At 38.3% G+C, this 27,415-nt stretch overlaps 1 protein-coding gene across 2 annotated transcripts in view; it reads left to right on the top strand.

Moving 5' to 3' along the window:
* BDNF (brain derived neurotrophic factor) overlaps nucleotides 1-26,779 on the top strand; it is a 95,953-nt gene extending 69,174 nt beyond the window's left edge. For both annotated transcript variants that reach the window (XM_053720392.1, XM_053720393.1), the window contains exon 2: nucleotides 25,466-26,779. In XM_053720392.1, coding sequence (XP_053576367.1) covers nucleotides 25,487-26,233 — 747 coding nt within the window. In that variant the 5' untranslated portion in view covers nucleotides 25,466-25,486 and the 3' untranslated portion in view covers nucleotides 26,234-26,779. The remainder of the gene's footprint in view (nucleotides 1-25,465) is intronic.
* The last annotated feature ends 636 nt before the right edge of the window (nucleotides 26,780-27,415 follow it).

Here is a 27,415-nt window from a genome sequence, read left to right as displayed (position 1 = left end):
CCCCCTTAATGCCTACCTTTTCGAGTACTGCGAACATAAAACCCCAATCAACTCTATCGAATGCCTTCTCTGCATCCAGAGATAGAAACAGAGAAGGCATCCGTCTAACAGTGGCCACATTAATAAGGTCTATAATTTTCCTTGTGTTATCTGGGGCTTCCCTTTGAGAAATAAAGCCTACTTGATCTGGGTGGATTAATTTAATAAGGAGTGGGTTTAGACGATTTGCTAATATTTTGGTAAATAACTTGATGTCCTGATTGATCAGGGAAATGGGCCTATAATTTTGGCAATGACATTTATTCTTTCCTGGTTTTGGGATCACTGAAATTCTGGCCATCAACATTTCTTTTGGTATTTCCTTGCCCTGCATCATAGCGTTGAAAACTTTGACTAACTGTGGAACTAATAATGGTTGTAGGGTTTTGTAGAAGATGCCAGGGTATCCATCAGGGCCCGGGGCTTTAGAACCTTTTAGATTTTTAATACTAAGTTTTATTTCTTCTTGTGTTATGGGGCGATTTAAGGAGTTTAATTCCTCCTCTGTTAGCGATGGCATTTTACTATCTCCGAGAAACGAGAGTAAATCTGGGGTTCTATTTTTGTCTTTATGTGGATTAGGGATGTTATACAGTTTAGTATAGTAGTCTGCAAATAAGTTGGCGATATCTTGTGGGTCATTAGTGGTCTTGTTATCTGGGGATTGTATTTGTGGGACAGTTGTGGTCCTAACAATTTCCTTCAATTTGTTTGCTAACATTCGGTCAGGTTTGTTCCCGTAAATATAGTATTGTGTGTCAACAACTTTTATTGATCTGACTGCCTCCGAATTTAAGAGTGAATCTAGTTCTGTGTTTTTGGCTTTAAGCTCGGTTATTAGTGTACGTGAAGGATTGTGTCCAAGTTGTGACCTAAGTCTATTCGTCTCTACTTTTAAACTTAGCAGTTTGGCCTCCCTTTGCTTATTTTGTTTGCTAGATTCGGATATGAGTAGACCCCGTGTGAAGGCTTTCAGTGCCCCCCATTCTAGGGCTGGATTGTCGGTGGAGTTATTGTTAATTTCGATAAATTCAGCAATTTGTTGCTTAATCGTGTCTAAGGTTGGGCCTTCTTTAAGTAATGATGCATTAAGTGACCAGGATTTCACTCTTTGTGGGTTAATTAGTCCCGCCAATGTGGTTTCCACTATAGAGTGGTCTGACCATGAGCAGTTAGTAATGGCTGTATTGACTATTAGGGGGACTAGGATTTGGCTTACAAATATGTAATCTAGTCTAGACTGTGATGCGTGCATGGGGGAATAATATGTGTAGTCGTGTACCCCTTGATTCATAGCGCGCCAGCTATCTGTCAAGTTGTGATCTAGGGTGAAGTCAAGTAATATTCTACTAGATTTTGTGGTTGTGTTAGTGATAGTGGATGCTTGTGTAGATCTATCAATTTTATCATTCATGGTAAGGTTAAAGTCACCCCCTATTATAGTTTTATATTTTTTCCACAATGTTAAGTGTTTGCTGAGCTTAGAGATAAAGTTGGACTGCAGCTCGTTAGGAGCATATACATTCACCAATAGGATTGGGGTATTATGGATTGAGCCTTGTATTATGATATATCTGCCTTCTTTATCCCTTATTATTGATTCCTCATGAAAATTTAGGGAAGAGTGGATGAGCACTGAGACTCCGCATTTCTTTTTCGGACCTATGGCGTGAAATTGTGTGGGGTATACCTTATCCCAATATTTAGGAGTGAACTTAGGTGTAAAGTGTGTTTCCTGTAGCATCACAATCTTGGCATTCAGGGCTTTATATTCTAGGATTGCCTTTTTTCTTTTGATGTCTGAGTTTAAACCCCTAACATTGTGTGAAATGATTTTTATAGACATGGTGTTTGCTTAGAGGGAGCTTTCTTATTGTGATACCTTAATATCCCTAGAAGTAGAATCAGGATTCCTATCTTCTGAGGGGGGGCTCCCCGGACCAGGCCAAACTTGATTCCCATAGCTGAAAAGCAAAATAAACCTTCATGGAAGATAAGAAGCAAGTATAATGTTATAGATATCTTATCAGCAGTTAGTGTCTTTGGAGTGGCAGGTGCATAAACCATCTCATAGGTAGCATGAAGTAACCAAAATAAAGATGACCAATTATATAATAATAGAACATTAGAAATCAACATTGGAAATAATAGAATATAAGTGAATTGAAAAAACAATAACATTTAAGCAGCATCAGAGCCTGAACCTGAATTTAGCTCGATTTGAGTATGGGGTTAGGGAGATCGGAGGGGGGTTAAGGAGGGGTATTGGGATGAATGAGGGAGGATGAGGATGGGGGGGGGGGAGATCCCAAGATTGCACTGAACTGGAATGAGCACTAATAACCCCTCTTAACTGGGGATACGGGAAGTATAACTTAAGTAACCCTTTAAAAGGCTAGGTGTATCTCAATCTGTCTACCAGGCTAAAAACTTTAAGGCACTAGAGGTTGGTTAGGGTTGGTAGGTAGTTAGTGCTTATGTGGTATCTCTCAGGGGTAAGGGTTATATAATGAGTATGTCGCCTGGGTACTTGACTTTAAATGTAACTATGTAGAAGAAAGGGAACACACAAAAATATTAAACTTCAACAAAGGGAAGAAAAAAGAAAGACAACATATCAATCAGCATTGGGCATAGCCCAACTCAGTGAAACAGTCACATCCGGAAGTGAGTTAGTCTTATAGTGCTCAATGTATATTGATCTACTTAGCTCTCAAGACAAAGTATTCTCAGTCTCTTCAGATTCCACATCCCCAGATTCTTGTCTGGGATCAATTCTTTGTTTCTTTGCTTTGCCATTTCTTCCCACTGGGATCCATTCCTTCTGGAAAGATTTTCTTGGTGGTGATGACCCAGTAGGTGTGGATGGTATATCAGCTTGGATTTGAAGGCGGTGAAGCAGAGCCTTCCCTTCTTCCAGGGTATTGCAGCTATAGCTTCCATTCTGATAGGAAAAAACCAGTCTGAAAGGAAAATTCCACCTATATTTTATGTGTTCCTTCGTTAGGGCTGCAGTGATTGGTTTCATATCTCTTCTTTTTCGAAGTGTGATTGGAGCTAGGTCTGTGAAGATTTGTATGTTGTGTCCTTCAAACTCTATGCATTTTTTATCCCTGGATGCTTTCAATATTCTTTCTTTGGCATGAAAATAATGCATTTTTAGAATTATGTCTCTGTTTGTGTTTTGTTGCAGTCTTGTGAGGGCCCTGTGGACCCTGTCCATTAGGAGAGATGTTGGATCAATATCCGGGACTAGTTGCGTGAACAACTCGGTGATGGTTTCTTCTAGATTTTTGTAAGTCTCTGGGAGGTTCCGGATTCTCAGATTAGACCTCCTAGATCTATTTTCTAGATCTTCTATTTGATCTTCAAGCCTGCTAATGTATGCTGAATTATCTTGGATGGAGTCTCTCAATATAGGAATTTCCTCGGTTACATTATCTAACTTCTCCTCTAATTCTGCCGTTCTTTCCCCTATTTCCCTGAGATCTTGTTTTATTTCAGATAGGGCCGTCTTGAATTCCTCATGGAATAGAGACTTGATCTGTTGCAGAAGTTCTTTGTTAGGTTCATCTGTTCTGGTTTCTTCAGATACTCCAGGGCTCTGTGCCTGTGGGCTAGTAGCAGAGTTAGGAATGCTTTTATCCAGACTTTTGTGCTTAGATTGTGATCTAGAAAGGCACTCCTTCACAGTTTGTGATTTATTTTTCATCTTAGAACTGTTAGGAAGTGGGAAGAGAAATCTTGTATGCAGGCTTCCTTGTGGAGCAGCTTCTATAGGTGATATTTTAGCCAATTCAATCTTAGGATCTCTGTGTGCTAGTCAGGGGCTTTTATGCATAACTTGTATTACCCCATACTCTGTAGATATTTATGTTCAAAGTTCAGGCATCTTAGCTATCTCATGTCTCATCGATTTCACATGAAGCTTGTAGAAGGAGGGATATGATGCTAGGGTGATGTCTCTCTTGTCCAATGACTAGTAGGCTCCTGTTAATCCTCTACAATTATTCCCAGGCAGACCGCGTTGTTTACAGCAACCTAGGTAGAGGATTTGGTCTTATTGGAGTCTTGTAAGGAGACTATTTAGGAGAGTTTGGATTAATACTCACATTGGTATGAGTTATTAAGGGATGTTATGCTTTCTGTGTCCCAGCGGTTGTCACGCTTCTATATTCACCAGGTGTAGTGTGTATGGTGAGCAATAGGAGTCCTGGGGGGAGTCCCCTATTGTCGGCAATGGCTGAAGCGTATTGCTAGTATCTTTAAAGTGGCAGGGCCCAATTCTGTATCTAAGGGTGGTCAGTAATATGGTGTAGTCAGGCCCGTGCTGTGAGTCTATGTGCCCGGTATCTCTTGCAATAGGTTAGTCGGAGGGTTTAGTGTTTATGCTTACCCCTATCAGAGTTCCAGATGCTGTTGTCAGCCTCTTGAATTAGGCCTCTCAGTTGGGCCCACTTTGGCGTGTCTGCAGATGGGTAAGATGGCGGGTTTTCGCGCCACCGTCTCTCACGATCTCTGACTTGTGGTAATCGACTTGGTTGTTGTCTGCTTTTTATTCCTCTGATGGTAGTGATCTTGTTGGTAGCCGCAGCCAAGATCTTAACTGCTGAGCCGTGAGAGACCGCGTGTGCGCCCACGCCTGTTGCTTGTTGGTAAGCCTCGGTATTTTGGTATCTCTGAGCCGGAGTGTTCACTCCTTCTTGAGTCCTGGGATCTTCAATGTCCCTCCGGAGCGGAGCCCCGACCCTCCGGAGTGGCACAGTGATGTTATTTCTGTGAGATGCTAGATCCTTTTTGGCAGCGCTTGTTTCCGGCATTAAAAGTGGTATGTCTTCACCTCAGGTTTCTAGCTGATGCCTCTGGGGGTTCGTATGTCAAGGGTGGCTGCTTGTGATTTCCCCTTTTATTTTTCTCCGTTTTTGGGGTCTACCACGAGTTCCGGAGCAGGCCGCAGCCGCGGTCTTTCCTGATTTTCTTCCGGTACTGATGTTCCGGCCCCCGGTGGTCTCGCCCAAATTCTTTCAAAGTTTGTTCTAAGGGGATTTAATACCTTTTATAGTGCCTATGTATTGAGGTTAGGGTTTTTGCACTCAAAAATAACAGCTTTTTATCCACTTTTTAGTGATTTATGTGCGGAGCTGCCTGAATCTGCTTCCTCTCCTCTTGCTGGCAAACTCCGCCCCCCGAGAAGTTTTTAAACAGGTTTTTTAACAGGAAGTTTTATTGACATAATAATACCAGAAGAGAATTTTAAAGTGAGTTCGCTCAGAGGAAGACCGACGGATCCCATTCTCTATTTAACCCCTTAGGGTACATAGAATCCAATCTGTGGATCCAGAATGCCTCTCTTCGTTTCAGAAACATTTCTCTGTCTCCTCCTCCTCTGAGTACTCCTACTTGATCAATAATTTGCCAACGTAACTGGCTAATTTGATAGCCATATTCCACAAAATGGCAAGCTACTGGGGCCTTATCATCTTTCTTTCTAATGTTTGACTTATGCTGATTGAGTCTATTTCTCATGCTTTGGGTCGTTTCACCAACATAAATACGGGCACATGGGCATTTAATTATGTATACCACATATGTGGATTCGCATGTGTAATGTGATTTCAACTTAAATTTATGACCATTTATAGGATGTACAAATTCCTTGCCCTTGATGACAGAATTGCAATTACCACACCCTAAACATGGATAACAACCAACATTCCTCTCGGTGGTTGTTATCCATGTTTAGGGTGTGGTAATTGCAATTCTGTCATCAAGGGCAAGGAATTTGTACATCCTATAAATGGTCATAAATTTAAGTTGAAATCACATTACACATGCGAATCCACATATGTGGTATACATAATTAAATGCCCATGTGCCCGTATTTATGTTGGTGAAACGACCCAAAGCATGAGAAATAGACTCAATCAGCATAAGTCAAACATTAGAAAGAAAGATGATAAGGCCCCAGTAGCTTGCCATTTTGTGGAATTTGGCCATCAAATTAGCCAGTTACGTTGGCAAATTATTGATCAAGTAGGAGTACTCAGAGGAGGAGGAGACAGAGAAATGTTTCTGAAACGAAGAGAGGCATTCTGGATCCACAGATTGGATTCTATGTACCCTAAGGGGTTAAATAGAGAATGGGATCTGTCGGTCTTCCTCTGAGCGAACTCACTTTAAAATTCTCTTCTGGTATTATTATGTCAATAAAACTTCCTGTTAAAAAACCTGTTTAAAAACTTCTCAGTTTTAGCCAGGGTTCCCCTCTATTTTCACTCTTGATTGTTTTATCTAGAGTGTATTCCTCAGGTTAGGGCCATTAATTAATTTATGTATAGTGTATGCAGGACCTTTCTTATATCTTGTCCTCTGTAAGATTAATATAAAGAGTTCATACATTGTACAGAATAATAACAGTGTTGTGTTTAAAGGCTTTGAATCAAAAACGTTGTAAAAACAATATGTAATGATATTTTTGTAAGTGTACATCAGCTTTTTACCTGTATTTTGTAATCTACCTGTTCTTTGTGTAAATATATTGTTTTTATTTGTGTCTCTATTTATGGATGGCAGAATCTATATACCAAATCACAATTGTATATGCATGTATAAATAAGAGATGAAAAGGTTAATCCAAGCACAAGGTGTGTCATTTTGGATTCTGAATGTGATTGGTTGACACTGCCTTTAAATTAAGAGACAGGTGCATTACTGTGTATGCATGATTAAGAGACTGCGGTCTCGAAACGTCGCATACCTGTCCTGTATGCTTTTAAACATTTAATAAAGAAGATTCGTTTTACTCCATTGGTGCTGTGGACAGTTTGTTTGTTTTACATTGTGGAGCTGGAGGTCGCCAGCTTGACCAATTTGCACCAAAGCCTAGGAAGGCATTGCCCTGTGCCGGTCTCATCTCACATTGCTGTATCTATATGAGCGACTGGGGACACGAGCAGAAGGGTCAAAGATTAAGGACATTTCAATACGAATAAAGCCCTTAAAGATGGAAAAGCAACAAAAGACAGATGGTAACAAAGTATTTATGTACACTGAAATGGAAGCAGCACGTATAACCACTTTAACCAGAGGATCTAGAGACTTTTTGAAAACCATACCCATTCAAGACCATGAGAAGAAATTTGAAAATCTAAAGAGCAAGAATGTAGCCTGGGATCTACATATCACAACGCTATCTGAATATCACAGGGTTAAAAGGATTCCGAGAGGCCTACGGATGAACACCCGCCCCACATTACTACGTGAGAATGAGGAATACTGTGATAAATTTGAGGCAATTTTGAACAAATGCAGTTATGATCTAATAACCCTGACCGTTGAGTATCTACTTAAAGATGTGGAAAGACAAGAAAAAGATATAGAAGCCTGCAGAAATGAATTGGTAAAATCGTTAACAGCTGAAGCCTTGGACGAATTCCTGAAAAAAAGAGATGAAAAAATATCTGACCTGAAAAAGCAGATTCAGGAAAGGAAGCGGTTAAAATTTGTCCGGGATGAAGACGACTATATGAAAGGCAGAGTTTACAAGTGGAGGTCGGGTTACTTTGAATCACAGAGGGGATTCCCCAACACGTCACAGCGACGCCAAGGGCGGTACACCAATCAGCAGCAGAGGCGTAAGGAAGGGGGCGGAGCTACAACAGATACGTCATCCGGATCATCATCACCTTTTTTATCCAGCAGCGAAGACGGAGCCACAGAGGTGGGAGGAAACACCGGCGGAGAGCAGTCCAAGCGGATGAAGACGAGGGGACCAAGCAATCGGAAGCCCCGCAAACAGTAATTAACATTTCCAAAACCAAACTGGAGAGCAGTGAGTACGAACTTTTAGAAAAAGGGTTATCCTTTTGTCCCTATAAAGACCTGGACTTCTTTGAACTGAACAAAGATTTGTTTAGATTTTTCAGAAGTATAAAATTGAAATTGTTTTTTGGTAATAAACATATTGGCATAAATGACAACATGCTAAGTAAATCTGACAAATGCTGTGCTATCACCCCTAAAAGGTATAATCTACACAAAAAGAGTACATTTACACCTCAGGTACATAACAGCAGTCTAGATACATTCATGAAATTGGTTATGTCTGACATTAAAGAACTAGAAACAAAAGTAACCAAAGACAGAAAAAGAAAAAACTTGAATTTATCTAAAATTGAACGAGAGGCCATTAAGACTATTAAACAAAAAGATAATGAAATCATAATTAAAAGAGCGGACAAGGGCGGAGCCACCATAGTCCTAGATAAAGAGTACTATATAAATGAGATACTGACACAGTTACAAGATACTGACACCTATCAGAAATTAGACACCAACCCTATTTTTAAGATTCAGAAAGAAATCAAACGTATTATAACCAATGCCATTAGAGCAGGTATCATTGATAAAACTATGGGAGAATATTTATATAGAGAACATCCAAAAAACCCTATTTTCTATACTGTACCTAAAGTACATAAAAATATGCAAAGTCCTCCGGGGCGTCCCATAGTTTCCAATGTCGAATCTGCATTTTCCAATATTGCTGTTTTTCTGGATAAATTACTACAACCGTATGTAGAAAGGATGTCTTCATACATTAAGGATACTAGCGATTTTATTAGTAAGTTATCCACATCAGAATTAGATTGTTCTAAATGCATAATCTACACATTAGATGTAAAAAGTTTATACACCTCAATAAAGCATGAGAGTGGCATTGGTATAATAAGACATATGCTAATAACATCAGGAGAATATAATTTGCAACAAATTGATTTTTTTGAAGAGTTACTGAGAGTGGTGTTATTCTATAATTATTTTATTTTCAGGGACTCGTGGTATATACAAAAGAAGGGAACAGCCATGGGGTCTAATGCTGCCCCATCATATGCCAACCTTTTATATGAATTTTTTTGAAGAAAAATTTGTTTATAGCAACCAGCTTTTTCAAAAGTATGGCGCCACCTGGTGGAGATTTATAGATGACATCTTTGGCATATGGTGGGGCAGCAGGGACTCCCTGGTCCGCTTTGTAGATGAGATCAATCATGAGGTAGCAGGCCTAGAGTTCACTTTAAATTTGAGTGAAGAAAGGATGGTGTTTCTGGACACTGAGGTTTACAAAAAGGGTACTGAACTGAAAATTGATATACATTGTAAAGAAACAGATCGCAACACCCTTTTAAGGTACGATAGTTTTCATAACAGGTTAAAGGACTCATTACCTAGGAGTCAACTTATTAGGGTGGACAGAATTGTCAGTGAGCAAGAAATCAAAACAATTAGGTTTAAGGAAATGGGCAAAAAGTTTCTTGATAGAGGGTATCCAGCAGTGCTTATTAATCAAGAGATACAAAATGCACATAAAGTAAGGGATAGAGATAAAGCAAGACAAGCTAAAGATGATAAATTGATCTTTATATCCCAGCACAATGAGCATAGCAATAAAATATCTAAGATTATAAGAAGGCATTGGCACATCATCCAGGATTGTAATAAAGAAATAAAAGTATTACAGAACAAACCCATTATGGCCCATAAGCGAGTTAAAAATCTTGGAGACTTTCTAGTAAAATCTGACTTAGGATCTAAACGACCAAATAAAGAAAGATATATCACCGAGAGGAATGTTGGTTGTTATCCATGTTTAGGGTGTGGTAATTGCAATTCTGTCATCAAGGGCAAGGAATTTGTACATCCTATAAATGGTCATAAATTTAAGTTGAAATCACATTACACATGCGAATCCACATATGTGGTATACATAATTAAATGCCCATGTGCCCGTATTTATGTTGGTGAAACGACCCAAAGCATGAGAAATAGACTCAATCAGCATAAGTCAAACATTAGAAAGAAAGATGATAAGGCCCCAGTAGCTTGCCATTTTGTGGAATTTGGCCATCAAATTAGCCAGTTACGTTGGCAAATTATTGATCAAGTAGGAGTACTCAGAGGAGGAGGAGACAGAGAAATGTTTCTGAAACGAAGAGAGGCATTCTGGATCCACAGATTGGATTCTATGTACCCTAAGGGGTTAAATAGAGAATGGGATCTGTCGGTCTTCCTCTGAGCGAACTCACTTTAAAATTCTCTTCTGGTATTATTATGTCAATAAAACTTCCTGTTAAAAAACCTGTTTAAAAACTTCTCAGTTTTAGCCAGGGTTCCCCTCTATTTTCACTCTTGATTGTTTTATCTAGAGTGTATTCCTCAGGTTAGGGCCATTAATTAATTTATGTATAGTGTATGCAGGACCTTTCTTATATCTTGTCCTCTGTAAGATTAATATAAAGAGTTCATACATTGTACAGAATAATAACAGTGTTGTGTTTAAAGGCTTTGAATCAAAAACGTTGTAAAAACAATATGTAATGATATTTTTGTAAGTGTACATCAGCTTTTTACCTGTATTTTGTAATCTACCTGTTCTTTGTGTAAATATATTGTTTTTATTTGTGTCTCTATTTATGGATGGCAGAATCTATATACCAAATCACAATTGTATATGCATGTATAAATAAGAGATGAAAAGGTTAATCCAAGCACAAGGTGTGTCATTTTGGATTCTGAATGTGATTGGTTGACACTGCCTTTAAATTAAGAGACAGGTGCATTACTGTGTATGCATGATTAAGAGACTGTGGTCTCGAAACGTCGCATACCTGTCCTGTATGCTTTTAAACATTTAATAAAGAAGATTCGTTTTACTCCATTGGTGCTGTGGACAGTTTGTTTGTTTTACATTGTGGAGCTGGAGGTCGCCAGCTTGACCAATTTGCACCAAAGCCTAGGAAGGCATTGCCCTGTGCCGGTCTCATCTCACATTGCTGGAGGAAATAAAGAGAGAGACATATTTGGACACAGATCTGCAAGAGGTTATACAGTACATAAAAGAAGGCTGGCCCGAGAGCCGGGCAGCCTGGATGTCTTTAAGTGCTTACCAGCCAGAGAGGTCGCAGCTCATGGAGCTGGAGGGGTTGGTGCTGTTCCAAGACCGCATTGTAATTCCTGTCAGCATGAGGAAGGAGATGTTAAACAGGATTCACGATGGCCACTTAGGCATTACAAAGTGCAGAGAGAGGGCAGCTACAGCTGTGTGGTGGCCTGGGGTCAGCTCCGACATTGCAAATCACGTGTCTAAATGTGCCTTTTGCCGGGAACGCTGGCCTACTCAGAGAAGGGAGCCCTTGATTTCTACTCCGCTGCCTGCAGGCCGTGGCAGAAAATAGCTGCTGATTTGTGTGAATTGCATGGAAAAAGGTTCCTTGTTGTGATCGACTACTATTCCAGGTACTTGGAAATTGCACCCCTGAATGATATCACAAGTCAAGCCGTTCGCCTGGTGGGGCATTCCAATGGAGCTGGTGAGTGATAATGGTATGCAGTTTGCTTATACAGAGTTCAGTGCTTTCAGCAGGGAATATGACTTTGTACATTCCACGTCAAGTCCACATTATCCGCAGGCCAACGGAATGGCTGAAAGGGCCGTTCAAACAACAAAATTCATTCTAAAGCAATCTGAGCCGTACCTGGCCCTCTTGTCATACAGGGCGACGCCCATTCAAGCTACCGGGTTTAGCCCGGCACAGCTGATGCTAGGACACCAGATTCGCACCACTTTGCCCTCAGTGGGTGTCTTCAAGCTGCCTGGCCCTGTTCCTCGGGACGAAGTCCTTAGGAGGGATGAAGAGGCCAAAAAGGGTTATCGTTTCTTCTACAACAGGAGACATTCTGTCAGGCCCTTACAGGAACTGAATGCGGGGCAAACTGTCAGAATTAAACTGGATGATGAGAAGAAATGGAAGACGCCTGCTACGGTAGTTGGCCGCTCTCCGGAACCAAGGTCTTATACAGTCCTTACTGAGGGAGGGACGATTACACGCCGTAACCGAAGACATCTTCAGCCTGTACCTGAGAGTCTGGAACTGGATGCCTCAGTACCACCGCCGGTGGGATCCCCTGTTCTAAGAGAGGTGCCTTCCCCTCAGCAAGATCACAGCGGGGATATATCTTTGCCTCCAGCGGACTCTAATTCACCATCTTCTGTATCAGAGGACAGTTCATGCAAAGTTACATCAAGCGGAAGAGTGGTGAGACTTCCGGCCCTATATATGGACTGACTTTAGCTAGAACAGTGACCGGAAGTATGGGCAGAATAATCCCATGGTCACTGTGGACAAGGGTAGTCTACCCCGATGTCCAAATCAGGATGTAATTTATGTGATTATATTTGCTGAACCTATTTGTTTATATATTGTTCAAAAAAATGTTGTTGTATACTCTGTTCGTATACCTTGTTATTTGTTATATTCAAATGTATGCTTCGCCTTTGAAAAAGGGGAAGATGTGATGAGAGCAGGATGTGATGTCACTAGTTGGGGGCGGGGCTTAGGTCCGGTAGTCTGTGGCGCAGTTAGTTAGTGAAATCAACCTAACTAGATGTATGTTTCTGTGCTCTGTGATAAAATAGAGTTGTACCATCATTGTTGTGTCCTGCATATATCCTGCATCTCATGACAGTGTGTATATACTGTAGATAGATAGTGTGTGTGTGTGTATACTGTAGATAGATAGTGTGTGTGTGTGTGTGTGTATATATATATAGACAGTGTGTGTGTATATAGATAGAAAATGTGTGTGTGTATATACTGTAGATAGATAGTGTGTGTGTATATAAATAGATACTGTGTGTGTATATACACAGAGAGAGGCATTGAGCTGATAAATACATGAATCCACATTCAGTCTATGTTCTGAAAACTATCTTAAAAACAAATCACACTAATATGTATTTACTTTTTATTTAGCTTTTTGGACATGACAAAAAAATATTACAAACCAGAATAAAAGGAACACAATCATAAACCTTATCCCAAAATAAAGTTAAAAAAAAATGTAGAGACAAAATAAAATCCTGGAATTCATATGGAATAAATGTCATGCAAGGATAAATAGGAAAACCATGTGTCAAATAATGAATAATGGGGGACTCGGAGTACCTGACCTTGTTACATATAGGAAAGCTGTATACTTGCAGAGAATAGTGGACTGGTATTCTAACTTTGACTCTAAAATTTGGGTACAGCTAGAGCATGATATTGCTGGCTCCATACATCTAGGTGCACAGTGTTGGACAACTACCAATATTAGTTCACCGCAAGCATATGTCACACATACTGTGCAGGAGACTTTCTCGACTTGGAACAAAGCACTCACTGAGTATCCCAATCTATCCTCTAAGTACTCGCCTCTCACTACTTTCATACACAACAAAGAATTCCTGCCAGGTCTCACCAATATGACCAAATATGACACATCAACAGACAGGGTATTAATGGTATGCCACCTTGATACTGAAAGTTGGTTACAAACTAGAGATGATCTAATCGAAAAGGGCTTTAATAGTTTAAAAAATAGTTTTTTCTACCTACAGTGTTACAATTACTTATCCTCCCACCCGCACAAACAAAATATGCTGAGACCATTGACGGCTTTTGAGTCCCTATGCCGCATACTATCCCCTACATGACACACGCTGTCCCTCTTGTACTCCAGGTTACAAGCCACATTTTATTAACAAATGGATTGAGGAACTGGATGTACAGCTTTCTCACATCGACTCCATTAGGATATATACCGCCATTAAAAAATCCTCCACATCAAACAAATTTTTAGAGTTAAATATGAAGATCCTGCATAGATGGTACCTTACTCCATCGCGCTGTAAACAAATCTTTAAAAACACCACAGACATCTGCTGGAGATGTCAATCCCCCATAGGGCATATGGCACATATGGTGGCAATGCCTCAATATAACTCAAATTTGGAAGGAAATATCGATTGAAACCTCTAAGCTACTGGAAGTACCTTTACCGCTTGACCCATGCTTATGGCTTTTCCATAAAACCCCTAGGACATTTTCTTATCTACAAGATAAGCTTTTTAATATCCATGCAACAGCTTAAAAATTCTCATAGCTAGGAATTGGAAGAGTACCATAATCCCGACTATAGCCCAATGGGTACAAGAGTACAATCACGTAATTTCACTAGAAGAATACCACTATATCAAACAGCAGAAAATTGACATGTATACCCAACTTAAGATAACCTGGGAAGAATACCTGAGGGATAAGTTCAAACCACATGCTTGATAACATTATAGAGTGAATGTGGAAAAAACATGTGTATACTGTGTGTATAGTGAAGGTGGAGGGTTGATGTTGAGATGCTGAGGAAACCTCACTACCTGTAGGTTATACCCTGTTATCTTATAGTAGACATGATAAGTGTTTTGACTAATGAGGTCCTCAAGGAATGGTAAGACTTGTATTTAAGATATGTATCACTACCAAGCAGCACATTGTTTTTGAATGTTATTTGTTTTGTGTTTATATTTATGTCCATTGTTTATACCGCAATGTATACAGAGATATTGGAGGAATGATGCCAATGATTTGTAAAACCACTATCTGTATACGTGATCTGTATTTCATTTGAAAAAATAAAAATTGTTATTGAAAAAAAAACCACATTTGGCACATTTGGGTAAATTCTAGTTGTTCAGTCTTTTATCATCTTTGTGTGTGTTCAATTGCATATGTTATAGATAAAGCATATCATTATTTTATTTGTTTCTTTTGGAGAAATTATGAAATAACTATGTTATGGGTGTCCTACTCTGGGTATAACACTGAAGTGTTATTTAACACTAGCAACAGAAACAAAACAAGATACCCTAATGGGGTGATTTATCAAGCTGAGGCGAACAGGGGCCCACATACACGCTCCTGTCTGCCACAGCTCGCCTCTTGCGGGCTGAATTCCCTTGGCGGAATTCAGCATTGCACACAAGCGCTATTTTGCGCTCGTGTGCAATCCCGCTCCCTGCCCGCGCACAGCCAATCATGCACGAGCAGGAGCTGTCAATCTCCCCGGTCAGACTAGACGGTGGAGATTAAAATTTGCCACCTAAAAGGTGGCGAAAGGGTAGGGAAGCAGTGGTCTGATGACCACTGAATGTAAAATACGGCGTGCAGGTTCTCTTGTGAGAATCTGCAGTCGTAGGCAGGCGAAGCCTGCAGAAAGGGCTTGATAAATCTCCCCCTTACAGACATTTGGCATGACCAAATGAATGTGTAGGTTTTTGCATGGGAGGACTGTTACACTATTTTTGTGCTGCTATTGATATGTTGGATTGGGCACATCATTTCTACTTGTATCAAGAGCAGTAGACACATTGTTGTACATGCATTGTTTTTTTGTAATTAAAGAGATTGAAAGGTCAAAATCAATATGTAAAAAAAATCATGGTGCCTTCCAATGCCTGTAAACCATAGACCAGAACCGTTGTCAAGGAGGAGAATTGACACTTGCACTTAACCAGTTATGAGTATATCACTTGTACTGTAATTCACCCTCATTTGTCAATAAAAAAAAGGATTATTACCTAATTTGTTAGATGATTAAATTATTCATAGCCTATTGAGACCTCCAAGTTCTCCTAATTAGGTCAACTGACTCTCTGGCCGAGATAAAAAAAATGCAGTGCATATTTTAAATTGTATTTACATTAATACAGAGTCTTAGCATTGGGTATAGGCTGTTTTTATGTATATTATTTTTAGTTTTAAAATGAATCCTATGGAGTGACAGAACAAATTATTCTGATAAAAAAAGAATGTAGTGTCTTTGCTTATTACAAACAAAATTTTTCAATAAGTGTGACTTATTTCTATCAAAGGAATAACAAATCTCAGGAGTTTGGACCAGAAAGGCTTCCTATATCTCTAAAATATATAATTATAGACAGTTTTACTATATTTCCTGCATGGGATCCTATTAAGATTGTGTCGGTTCTATTTAAAGAAATACAGAACGGACTGTGTGTTACGGAGTTCTCACATTCCACTACTACGATTCTGAAAGTGGGATTTTGAATGTGTTGTTACAACTTCACTGCAGTTGCCTAGAAACCTTTCCCATATCGCTCTTACAATGCTTCTGCAGAATAAAGGATAGATCATTAAAAATTAAATCTCTATACAGCTTTGACATGTAGCATTTTCTCTAGGGAGCTCTTAGGTTATCTGCTTTAGGTTATGAATCTTGTGACAAACATTCTTGCCTGAATCACTTTCTACAAAAGGGGGGGAATCAGCGTATCAGTTCAACGCATTTGTTACATCAGTTATCAGTACATAAGTTTATCCAATTACAAGAGAAAATTACATCTTGTAGAGTTAGGATTATCAGAACACACATTAAACAACTATAGAAGAATGAATAAAAAATCAACATTTAATTGCACAGCAAACAATATTTTTAGTGCAGTTCAATTTTTTTTTAGTTAATGTATCGTTTCTCTTTCCTTCCACTGTACTGTTATGTGTCATATTAATTTGCCAGCGACCAATGTAATTGCATGGGACATTACCATTCATTGTCTGTGTATTGATAGAAAGTTTTGTTATGTTTACATTGCAACACATTAGTAAGAGTTTGACACATATTACATCTAGTTTAGAACTATCTTACTTATGATTCAAGTTGACTTTTTAGGCTTCCCTTAGAAGTTGACCTGTATATGACATAAATTTTGGAGCGGCAAAATCAATTATTTGGGGCAATATAAACATCTGGATTGTAAGCTTCAGAACCTTTCTTACCATAGTTCTCTTTGTTGCTCAAGGAGAAGGTTTACCTTTAAAGATGGCACATTAAAATTGTTATGAAACATGCCTGAGATGAGTGGTATGTTGGGTAATGTCTTGAGGGTTTATGCTATGAGCAAGGTATTAAAAACAGACACTAAATACATTACATGTACCTCCCTCAAATTATGAGCTGCCATCTTGGTACTTAGTGTATTGCAAGTATCTGAAGGAGACTACTGCAAATGAGCAAACACTTCAGCACGGGAAAGCAATGGAAGATAAAGTTCAACATAGTGGCAACAATGACTACTGGGATGCGGGGAATAACTAATATTATGCTTATAAAATGTATTTAGTGTTTAATGTCCCTGCAATGATGAATTACTTTTTATTTATTTATTTTTTATAAACCCCATATATTTCGGTGAGTACAGGGTGTGTAAATAGTTTCTAATTTTTAGGAGCAAAGGAAAGACTTGTGTGTGCATATACCGATATACAGAGAATACCCAAAGAGCAAAACAATGTTTTAGGTGCCAGAACTCACAGGATTGATACGCCCTATTATACCCTACCTTCTGGAACAAAATGTGCTCTTTATAAGTAATGTGGGATGGGATTCACTCTGTGACTGACAAGTTGCAGCCAAATGTTGAGGATTACAAAACTAACATAAATTCTGTTCGCATCAGATTTATATCAACTGGTTGATATGGTGTAACAGGCCAGATACGTTTGTGGTAAGCCATACTTGGGACTAACTTTTCCTGAAACTGAAGCTTATTCAAAGCATTGGTATTAATAATAGAGTGTGCTATTATTTATTTATAGTGCTTGAAACATGTTGTACAAGGGATGAAGAGCATGCTTAAAATAGTACAGGCATATATACATGTAGAAAAGACTGTAAACCCTTGAGCTCATGAATGTAGAAGTGAAATGGCATAGTTTGAGACAGCAGGTGAAGTGGAAGATGACTAGGAAAAAAAAATCAATAATGGATAAACTGGGAATGAATTAATGTTAACCCTTTGAGTGCTAAGCACTTTCCAACCCGGGTGCTAAGCTTTTTTAAGTTTTTTATTTTTTTATTTTTATTTTTTTTTTGAAAAAAAAGTTTTTAATTTTTTTTTTCAGATCCCCAAAACTGTTGGAAAGGTTAGGCAATTACCTTTCCAACGGTGGGTCTTGGGGGTCTGTAGCTGCTTAGATGCCTGAGATACAGGCTTCTAAGCAGCATGCCCCCTGCCACTATGCAGGCCCGATCGCCGGGGTAGGAGCGGGTGGGAGCCCCCAGATCTCCCTCAAGGTGGGAGAGTGCTAGCGACGGCTCTGAGCCATCGTTAGCAACAGAGTGGGAAACTCTGTGATGGCTCAGAGCCGTCGTTAGCACTCAAGGAAGTCAAAATTAAACATTGATATAGCATGTACTTCTTAAAAAACTTTCCAATTTACTTCTGTTATCAATTTTGTGTCTTTAGTACTCTATGGCAGCAGTGTTTTGCAACATTGTAAAACAAATCTATAAATAATGTTGCAAAGCACTGCTGCTATAGAGTACTAAAGACACGTGTACACTACTAAGCTCTTTTGAGCCTACTCGTTTTACTTTTTAATAAGATACCAAGAGAACAAAGCAAATTTGCTAACAGAAGTAAATTGGAAAGTTGTTTAAAATGACATGCTATATCCAAATTATAAACGTTTAATTTTGGCTTTACTGTCCCTTTTAAGAAGGGTTGTGATAAGCTTCTATAAAGTGATTTTAAGTAGCTCTTTGAAATTCTGGAGCCATAGGAAATTACTGGGCATTGCATGTAGTTTGCGTGTCATGAAATTGCTATATGTAACAGGATGTCCAGCATCAATAGTCCTAGATTCCTTTCCTACCTCCTGGCCGCTAATCGGCATCAGGTGTAAGATCACTCAGACCGAGGTAAAGTTCAGGATATGAACTTTAATAGCAGAGCCAGCAACAAGATAAAAAAGAATAAACATTCCAAGGTCAATACCAGGCTGGCAGCAGGCCAGCAGCAGAAAATTTTACTTGGCAGAAAATAGTCGGTCATAATCCAGATCAGAAATCACACATGTAGCATGTTACCAGAGGCCAAGGCAATGGAATGGTCAGTAATCAATCCAAGACCAGAACCCAATAGAACAGCAACTGCAGGAACAAACACACCCAGAAATAACACTATAATTCAGCAAAGAGAACAGGAAGTGCTGGGTTTATGTAGACAGATGGTAATAATAAATAGCCCACAGCTGCAGCTAGGTGGAGTCAGAGAGAACAAAAAAAATTGTTATAGCATTCAGTCCAATCACTGCCACAGATTACTTAAAGCACACAGACTAAGCAACTGCCTATTAAGCTGAGGACCCCGGTTCACTTTGAGGCATGACAGAATCCCCCCTCAAGGACCCCTTTGAGGGACAGTTGATTTGTCAGGGTGAGACCAATGAATGGCTCGAACCAACTGAAGAGCATGAACCTCTCGAGGGGAAACCCAAGAACGGTCTGAAACAGGGTAGCCTCGCCAATGCACCAGGTACTGCAGCCCTTGTCTTCTTTAGTCGATTATCTGTTCTATATTGTACTCAAGGTTGACCATCAACCAATACAGGGGCTTGATATGAAAGGTACAAGAAAATACATTTTTAGTATACAGACGAAGAAGGGAGGCATTGAAAACTGGGTAAATTCTCATGAATGTAGCGCCAAACTATAAGTCACATGAGTGACACAGCTCATAATGGTGTATGGACCGATGTACTTGCACTTGCAGTGCATTTACTTATACACGTATAGAAGCTTCAGATTGTTGGTTGATTCTTTCAGTCTGTCCATTGGCCTGAGGGTGATATGCAATTGTTAGTGAAACTAAAATACCCAAGTGTTTGCAAAGAAAAACTGTGATCCTCTATCTGAGACCACATCCTCAGGAAGCCCATGTAAATGGACATAATGAGTGATAAAGGACTTAGCCAGCTGTCCTGCAAGACTTCATCCTCTTTTTCTAACAAAGGATATACCCATGCTAGAGCCGTACTCTCTAGTAGGGAAAGAATAAACATAGTCTTGGCCTGAGAAGAATTAATGGTTCCTGGGTATGTGTGGAAATGCAGCCGACACTAATTTAAAAAACCTCTGCAATCAGCAGCAGTCCTACCATCATATTTCTCTGGCAGTTGAGTGGAGTCTTTGGAGGGGTGTTTGATGTCTGCAGCAGTGTCTGTACAAATGCCTATATCTGAGGGGGTGGTGCAGGTGGTGAAACCAGAACAGCAGGAGTAGCTTGAAACAGATTCTGTAACAAGTTACTAATTGCATATAATTTAACATCCGTGTTTCCTAGTTGAGCTGCATGTTCCCCAATAGCTGCCCTTGGTGAGAGACAATTAGGTGGGGTCCATTTTCTGGACTCAATTATACTGTCAGACACCACCAGTCAGATATTTCTTCCCTACCTCCTGGTCAGTAATTGGCTTCAGGTGGAAGTTCACTCAGACTGAGGTAAAGTTCAGGATATGAACCCGAATAGCAGGGCCAGCATCAGGATACAAAAGAATAGTTAAACAATTCAAGTTCAATACCAGGTGGGCAGCAGCAGACAAAAATAATAGGCAGAGAATAGTCAGTAAAAATCCAGATCAGAGACCACACAAGTAGCACGGTACCAGAGGGCAAGGCATCATAATGTATAAACAATACAAGGGCATAATCCAATAGAACAGAAACTGCAGAAACAAACACACCCAGAGATAACTCTATAATTTGGGAAAGAGAACAGGAAGTGCAGGGTTTATATAGACAGATGGTAATTGCAAATAGCCTCCAGCTGCAGCTAGGTGGAGCCAGAGAGAGCAACAAAAAGAAGAGTTATAGCATTGAGACTAACCACTGCCACAGTTCGCCTATAGTACACAGAGAAAGCAATTATCTAGCAAGCTATGGACCCCAATTCATCTCCAGGCATGACAGAAGAGAAGAATGTCACAAATCACACAGGGCATGAAACAAGCCAGGAACCACCCAAATACTAGAAAATACTTTATTTTTACTATTTTTGTTATTTGCAATAGTTAATATAACATTGGCTGTACCACCATTAGGTATGCAACCATACCGCTACGCCATCTTGATAACCAACACGTTGAATGCAAATTAAAAATGTTAAGTAGGTATATGGGTGGTTCCTGCGTTCACCCTGTAGATAGATACACTTTTTTTTATATATGGCTGAATCTGGCAAAGCAGTTATGATTTAGGGGAGTTACACGTCAGCAATTTAGGTTGTTTGTTTAAATCAAATAATATTTTGCCACAAATTTGCCACACAAATAGGCACAAAGGGGCCGATTTATCATTTGTCTGGCGGACATGATCCGCTGTATCGATCATGTCGGTCAGACATCGATAAATGCTGACAGCATACGCTGTCTGCATTTATCATTGCACAAGCAATTCTGGTGAACTGCTTGTGCAATGCCGCCTCCTGCAGATTCACGGCCAATCGGCCGCTAGCAGGGGGTGTCAATCAACCAGATTGTATGCGATCGGGTGGATTGATGTCTGCCGCCTCAGAGGCTGCGGACAAGTTAAGGAGTAGCGGTCTTAAGACCCCTGCTTCTTAACTCCTGTTCAGGCTCGGCGGAAACAAAGGTATTTGGCCCTGTTCGGGCCATGATAAATCGGCCCCAAAGGATTACCTACCCAGATATGTTGAGAAATTTATATTATATTTATATTTTTGTCCAATTTTCTATGCAATATATTTAATAGTGTTACAATTGCCAGCTATATAATTAAATCTGAATATGTACAACACAATATTAATTTATAAAATTATAATACAGTATAGTATTTATTTCTACTTGCATAACTATAATGGGCATATTTTTATGTTCCTGTCCACTGACTTTTTTCTGTAGCTGTGCTTTTATAGTAAAAAAATACGTTATTATAAATCCCACTGAGTTAATATGGTTCTTAAAGAGACAATCCAGCCATTATTAGAATCCACATGGATGCATTTCAGTTTTGAACAAATGCTTTTTCTGTAATATACATGCATTAGCAACATTGCTTCTAATAAAAGCTATAGCTGTTTCAAAAGTGTATTTAAAGGGACACACTGAACCCAATTTTTTTCTTTTGTGATTCAGGTAGAGCATGCAATTTTAAGCAACTTTCTAATTTACTCCTAGTATCAATTTTTCTTCATTCTCTTGCTGTCTTTATTTGAAAAAGAAAAAAGGCATCTAAGCTAAGGAGCCAGACAATTTTTGATTCAGACCACTGTAAAGCACTTGTTTATAGGTGGGTGAATTTGTCCACCAATCAGCAAGAACAACCCAGGTTGTTCACCAAAAATGGGCCGGCATCTAAACTTACATTCTTGCTTTTCAAATAAAGAGAATTAATAAAATTTGATAATAGAAGTAAATTAGAAAGTTGCTTAAAATTGTATGCTCTATCTGAATCACGAAAGAAGAAAACGTGGGTTCAGTGTCCCTTTAAGTATGCACTGTGCACCAGAATTTTAAAAACAGCACTTGCTCAGAATGGCTAAGGTGCTTGTACCATATAGTAATGACCTTAATTTGTTGATTACTGACGTGTTACAAGCCCTACTGGTGTTCTGAGCAGCTGCATTATTTAAATTGCTGGTGCACTGAGAATATCTAGTTATGCTTCACATGCACGTGCAGAGTAAAATGTTAACACTAAAACACTGATAACTTTTACTAGAAGCATTTTTGACAATACATGTATTTTGTAAATATGTTTCTATTCAAAGATGTAATTCGTGGATGTGCATTTTAAATATGACTGGAGTGTCCCTTTAACAATAACTGCATTCTTGCAATAAAATAACATAGACGGTAGTAAAGATGTTTCCAACAGTGTAAACACCTTGTTTATTGCAATAGTTGTTTACATGGAACCAGACTTGTTACTAGAGTAGAAGCAGCTCGCTACTATGATTAGTAAACTTCCTTTGTTTTGCAGATCCTTTTTTTTTCATATATACTGATGACAATAAGGAACAGATATATGGTAGGGTTAGGCTTGTGAAGTCTGTAATGTTCACTTCCAATTCTCACAATTGGAAAATGTTTAATTTTCAGACATAAATTACAGGAAAAGGGGACAAAATAAATAGCGGAAGTATATTACAAAGTTGTTTAGCTATGCATTATTAAACATGTTATATTACAATCTTAAAGTATTTCATGTCAACTGCTCTAGGCAATTTATTTCGGTACATCAGGCTAGCATGCTAATCTCTTTACAAGAAAATCACATTTATATAAATTTAGACAGTTCATGCACTTTGTCATCCTTATTCCACCAAACTATAATCCTCTGTTTAATCTATAAGCTATATTTTAAGAGGTGACCTATCCTGTGATCCCTGGTAGGTGAACAGATACTGTATATGTGGTTTTTATACATTTATCTATAAGTTTTAACCAAAGTTTGCCCTTTGCTAAAGGCAGAAGAAAGAGGAAAAAATTGATCCACACAAGGGATAGCATACATTTTTGCTGACTATACTGCTAATTTCAATGCTGTTGTACTAGTTATTTATATTTAAAAAAATCAGAAAGTAAACAAGAGGCCGTAGCAGAAATGATCTTTACACCAAGGGTGTCCCTGCATATGCTTTGAACACAAACATTTATCAGCTGCTTGCCTTTGTACATTGTTGCTTTAAAGGGACAGTAAAGTCATAATGAGTCATCCATGAATTAGGCAGAGCATACAATTTTAAACAATTTTCCAATTTACTTCTATTATTTAAGTTGCTTCCTTCTCTTGTTATCCTTTGCTGAAAGGTTTATCTAGGTAAGTTCGGGAGCAGAAAAGAACCTAGGTTCTAGCTGCTGATTGGTGGCTGCATATATATATATATATATATATATATATATATATATATATATATACCAATTGTCATTGGCTCACTCATTATTATTATTATTATCATTTATTTGTATAGCGCCGCCAAATTCCGTAGCGCTGGGCCTGTTTAGTTAGAAACCAGTAGTGCATTGCTGCTCCTTCAACAAACGATACCAAGAGAATGAAACACATTTTATAATAGAGGTGAACTGGAAAGTTGTTTAAAATTGTATTTTCTACATAATTCATGAGAGACAAGTTTTGGGTTTCATGTCCCTTTAAGTTTGTATAAGCATGTTCCTCTCCCTAAAAATGGAGGAGGGATTTAAGCCTGTGCCTTTTTTTTGTTGTATAATCAAACTGCCTAATTTATTACTAATATTTTTATTAATATTACTATTAATATTATTATTATTATGTGGGTTTTTTTACATTGACATCTATAATCAAGCTATCTAATTGCCTAATATTTATTATTATTATTATTATTATTACTATTATTATTTCCTAGCCCCTACTTGACTATATGCATTTTATGGCTTATGTGGTTGTCTAATTTTGTTATATTTCTAATGTACAGTATTTGCCCTCTACACATAGAATAAACAGTCTTTACAAAAATATAAAACAGACAGCAGATTCACTAAACTGTTCTATGGAGTTGGTTCACTAAGCTTAAAAGCTATCTCTGTATTGATGATTTTGTGTCTGTTTTTGCTCTGTTTAGTGATTGTTATTATTGTTTGTTTAATGTTTATTTTCTTAAACCATATGGATAACCTACAGCCACACCAAAAAAGGAAAAACTTATTTAAAAATAAATCAGCCAGTGTATGTATAAGAGGAGCTGCATCTCCAAACCTTGTAATCAAAATCCTTTTGAACACAGCAATAAAGCTGATTTAAAAAAAAAGGTATCTCTGTAAATTATGCTAAAATCTGCTAACCAGGATAACATTGTAGCTAGAGAGGGTTTTGGTCTTCTTTTAAAAAAAATTTTACCTCTAATATTTTGGTCTAATTTAAAGAAAAAATCCAAAATCATGCTTAGGATTGGTAAGAAGAGTTTAACATATATTTGTAGATTTTAATTTTCTTAAAAATAATTGGAAAAACTTTATTTAAAATGGTTGTAATCCTTTTTGAATTGTTCCATGTAAAACAAACAGAGCAGCTCAAATATATTACAATGGATTTATTTAGTTAGTTAGCTTTTTTCTTTTTCTTTTTTAAATGCTTGATATTATTCTGATAAATACACACAGTTGTGGAGGCCTGTACCTCTCTACCAATAGAGGTGTCCCAGTCAGCCAGTAAGCATTAAATCCCTAAGAATGTAATGCATATTTTCTGGGCATTCGCCGCTTTTTCGGCTATATAAAGCAGGTTCGCATAAGTGAGCCTGCTATCATATGTTTAAGACACAGAAACTGTTTCTTTTTCTTGTCCACCACCTTAAAGGTGGCAAGCACAATCACCCCGACACTCGTTCTTTCAGTGTGATTGACATTCCTTGCTGTAGAGAAAATGGTTGCGCCAGAGAAGGGGCCAGCATTGTCATAGTTTCAATTAAAAATATGTGCAATTTATTTTTTTACAGTGTCTAAGCAATGGAAATACCAATTAGCTTCATGACAATAAAGAGTCACAACAAACTTTTATTCTGCACCTCACAATAAATATGTTATAAAAGTACATGTATGCTTTAATTCTGCATTAGCAATTTATGTAGAGGACTCTCAAATTGAAAACTTTCCAAAAGTTGTTAGAAATGTTTTTTGATCTATAGGAACCTGTTCAAAGTCTAGATACCACCAGGCTAACCCTTATGTTTCTGTTCTTATTTCCCATACAGCTCCATCAGGTGAGAAGAGTAATGACAATCCTTTTCCTTACTATGGTTATTTCATACTTCAGTTGCATGAAAGCTGCCCCCATGAAAGAAGCCAGTGTCAGAGGACAGAGTGGCTTGGCTTACCCAGGTCTGCGGACCCATGGTACTCTGGAGAGCATAGGTGGGCCTATGAGCAATTCAAGAGGTGGTGGACTTCCATCCTTGACAGATACCTTTGAACAGGTCATAGAGGAGCTTTTAGAGGAAGAACAAAACATACGACAAAGTGAGGAAAAAAAGGACTCAGACTTGTATTCATCTAGAGTTATGTTGAGCAGTCAAGTGCCTTTGGAGCCACCACTTCTTTTTCTTCTAGAGGAGTACAAAAACTACTTGGATGCTGCAAACATGTCTATGAGGGTTCGGCGTCACTCAGACCCTGCTCGACGTGGGGAGCTGAGTGTGTGTGACAGTATTAGTGAGTGGGTTACTGCCGCAGACAAGAAAACTGCTGTGGACATGTCAGGTCAAACTGTTACTGTCCTTGAAAAAGTCCCAGTACCCAAAGGCCAACTGAAGCAATATTTCTATGAGACCAAATGTAACCCTATGGGTTATATGAAGGAAGGATGCAGAGGCATAGACAAAAGGTACTGGAATTCACAGTGCCGAACTACCCAATCGTATGTGCGTGCTCTCACCATGGATGGCAAAAAAAAAGTTGGCTGGCGATTTATAAGAATAGACACTTCATGTGTATGTACATTGACCATAAAAAGAGGAAGATAGTGAATTTATGTTGTATAGATTATATTGAGAAGAAAATATCTATTTGTATATATACACAACAGGGTAAATTATTCAGTAAGAAAAAAAAATATGGACTGCATGTATAAATGAGGTTTATACAGTACGGTGGTTCTACAATCTATTTATTGAACATATCCATAAACCTACGGGAAGCGGTCATCTGTGCACATTGCTGTCTGTTATCTGCTAGAGGCGCCAAGGAACCTGTTGCTGTGCAATACTTCCATGGCTCCTCCTGCAAAACATAACTGACAAAATAGGCCTGCGTTATTTTCCTCAATAACATTGTGGTTTGTAGCTGTTGCCAACAATTGAAAAAAAGAAAAAAAAAAAAAGTAAAGATAAAAAAAAACGAGTTGCATGCTGCTTCAGTTGTGAATTGATAAAACTCTGTTCTCTATCAGACAAAAATTGAACCAAAACATTCCGTTTACATTTTAGACAGTATCTTCATTCCTGTTAGTATTATATCTGTTTTACTGCTTTTAACTTCTGATAGCGTTCAAATTAAAACAATGTCAAGGTGCTGTTGTCATTTTCTTTTTAGAGTTTTTTTTTTTTTTTTTTTTTTGTAAAGTTGCAAATAGCTTGTCATGGATATGTGTTCTGACTAAAAAAAAAATCTCTCATTTTGTATGTTGTGAAGGTGTTTGCAAACTCAAATCAGACTACTGATTTAAAAAACAAAAAAATAAGGCAATTAAAAAAAATCCTCATTTTAACATTTTCAACCTACATTTGGCAACAATGGAATATACTTTAAATAGTCTAAATATGCTGTTTCACAAGCTTCTGTGTGGTTTGTTTTATGTACATAATAATTTGGAGTAAAATTAATAGGTATGTTCTATGTTAGAGCAGGAATGATACACCATACAAAAAAGGTCTGACAGCTCACAGACAAATGGAAGTTCATATCTCACTTAACTCCTAAAGAAAACACGTGTCTAGCTTTGATCTAGTTTAAGTTAATATTTCCAATGCAAATATTGACTGGAAATTGTTTACTATTGCTCTTCTGGCCCATAACATTGTCCTCGGATACTAATAGGAAAGCACATCAGATCTGTAGAAATCACAGTTTGTTAGGCAGAACAAATGGTCTCTTAGGATTGTCAGGAAGACTATTTAGTAGCATAGTCAACCAACCAGCAATTCAAT

The sequence above is a fragment of the Bombina bombina genome, chromosome 7 (assembly GCF_027579735.1).
Source record: "Bombina bombina isolate aBomBom1 chromosome 7, aBomBom1.pri, whole genome shotgun sequence".
Taxonomy (NCBI): domain Eukaryota; kingdom Metazoa; phylum Chordata; class Amphibia; order Anura; family Bombinatoridae; genus Bombina; species Bombina bombina.
The sequence above is the reverse complement of the archived record's forward strand: the minus strand, read 5'-3'. Positions and strand labels throughout refer to the sequence as shown.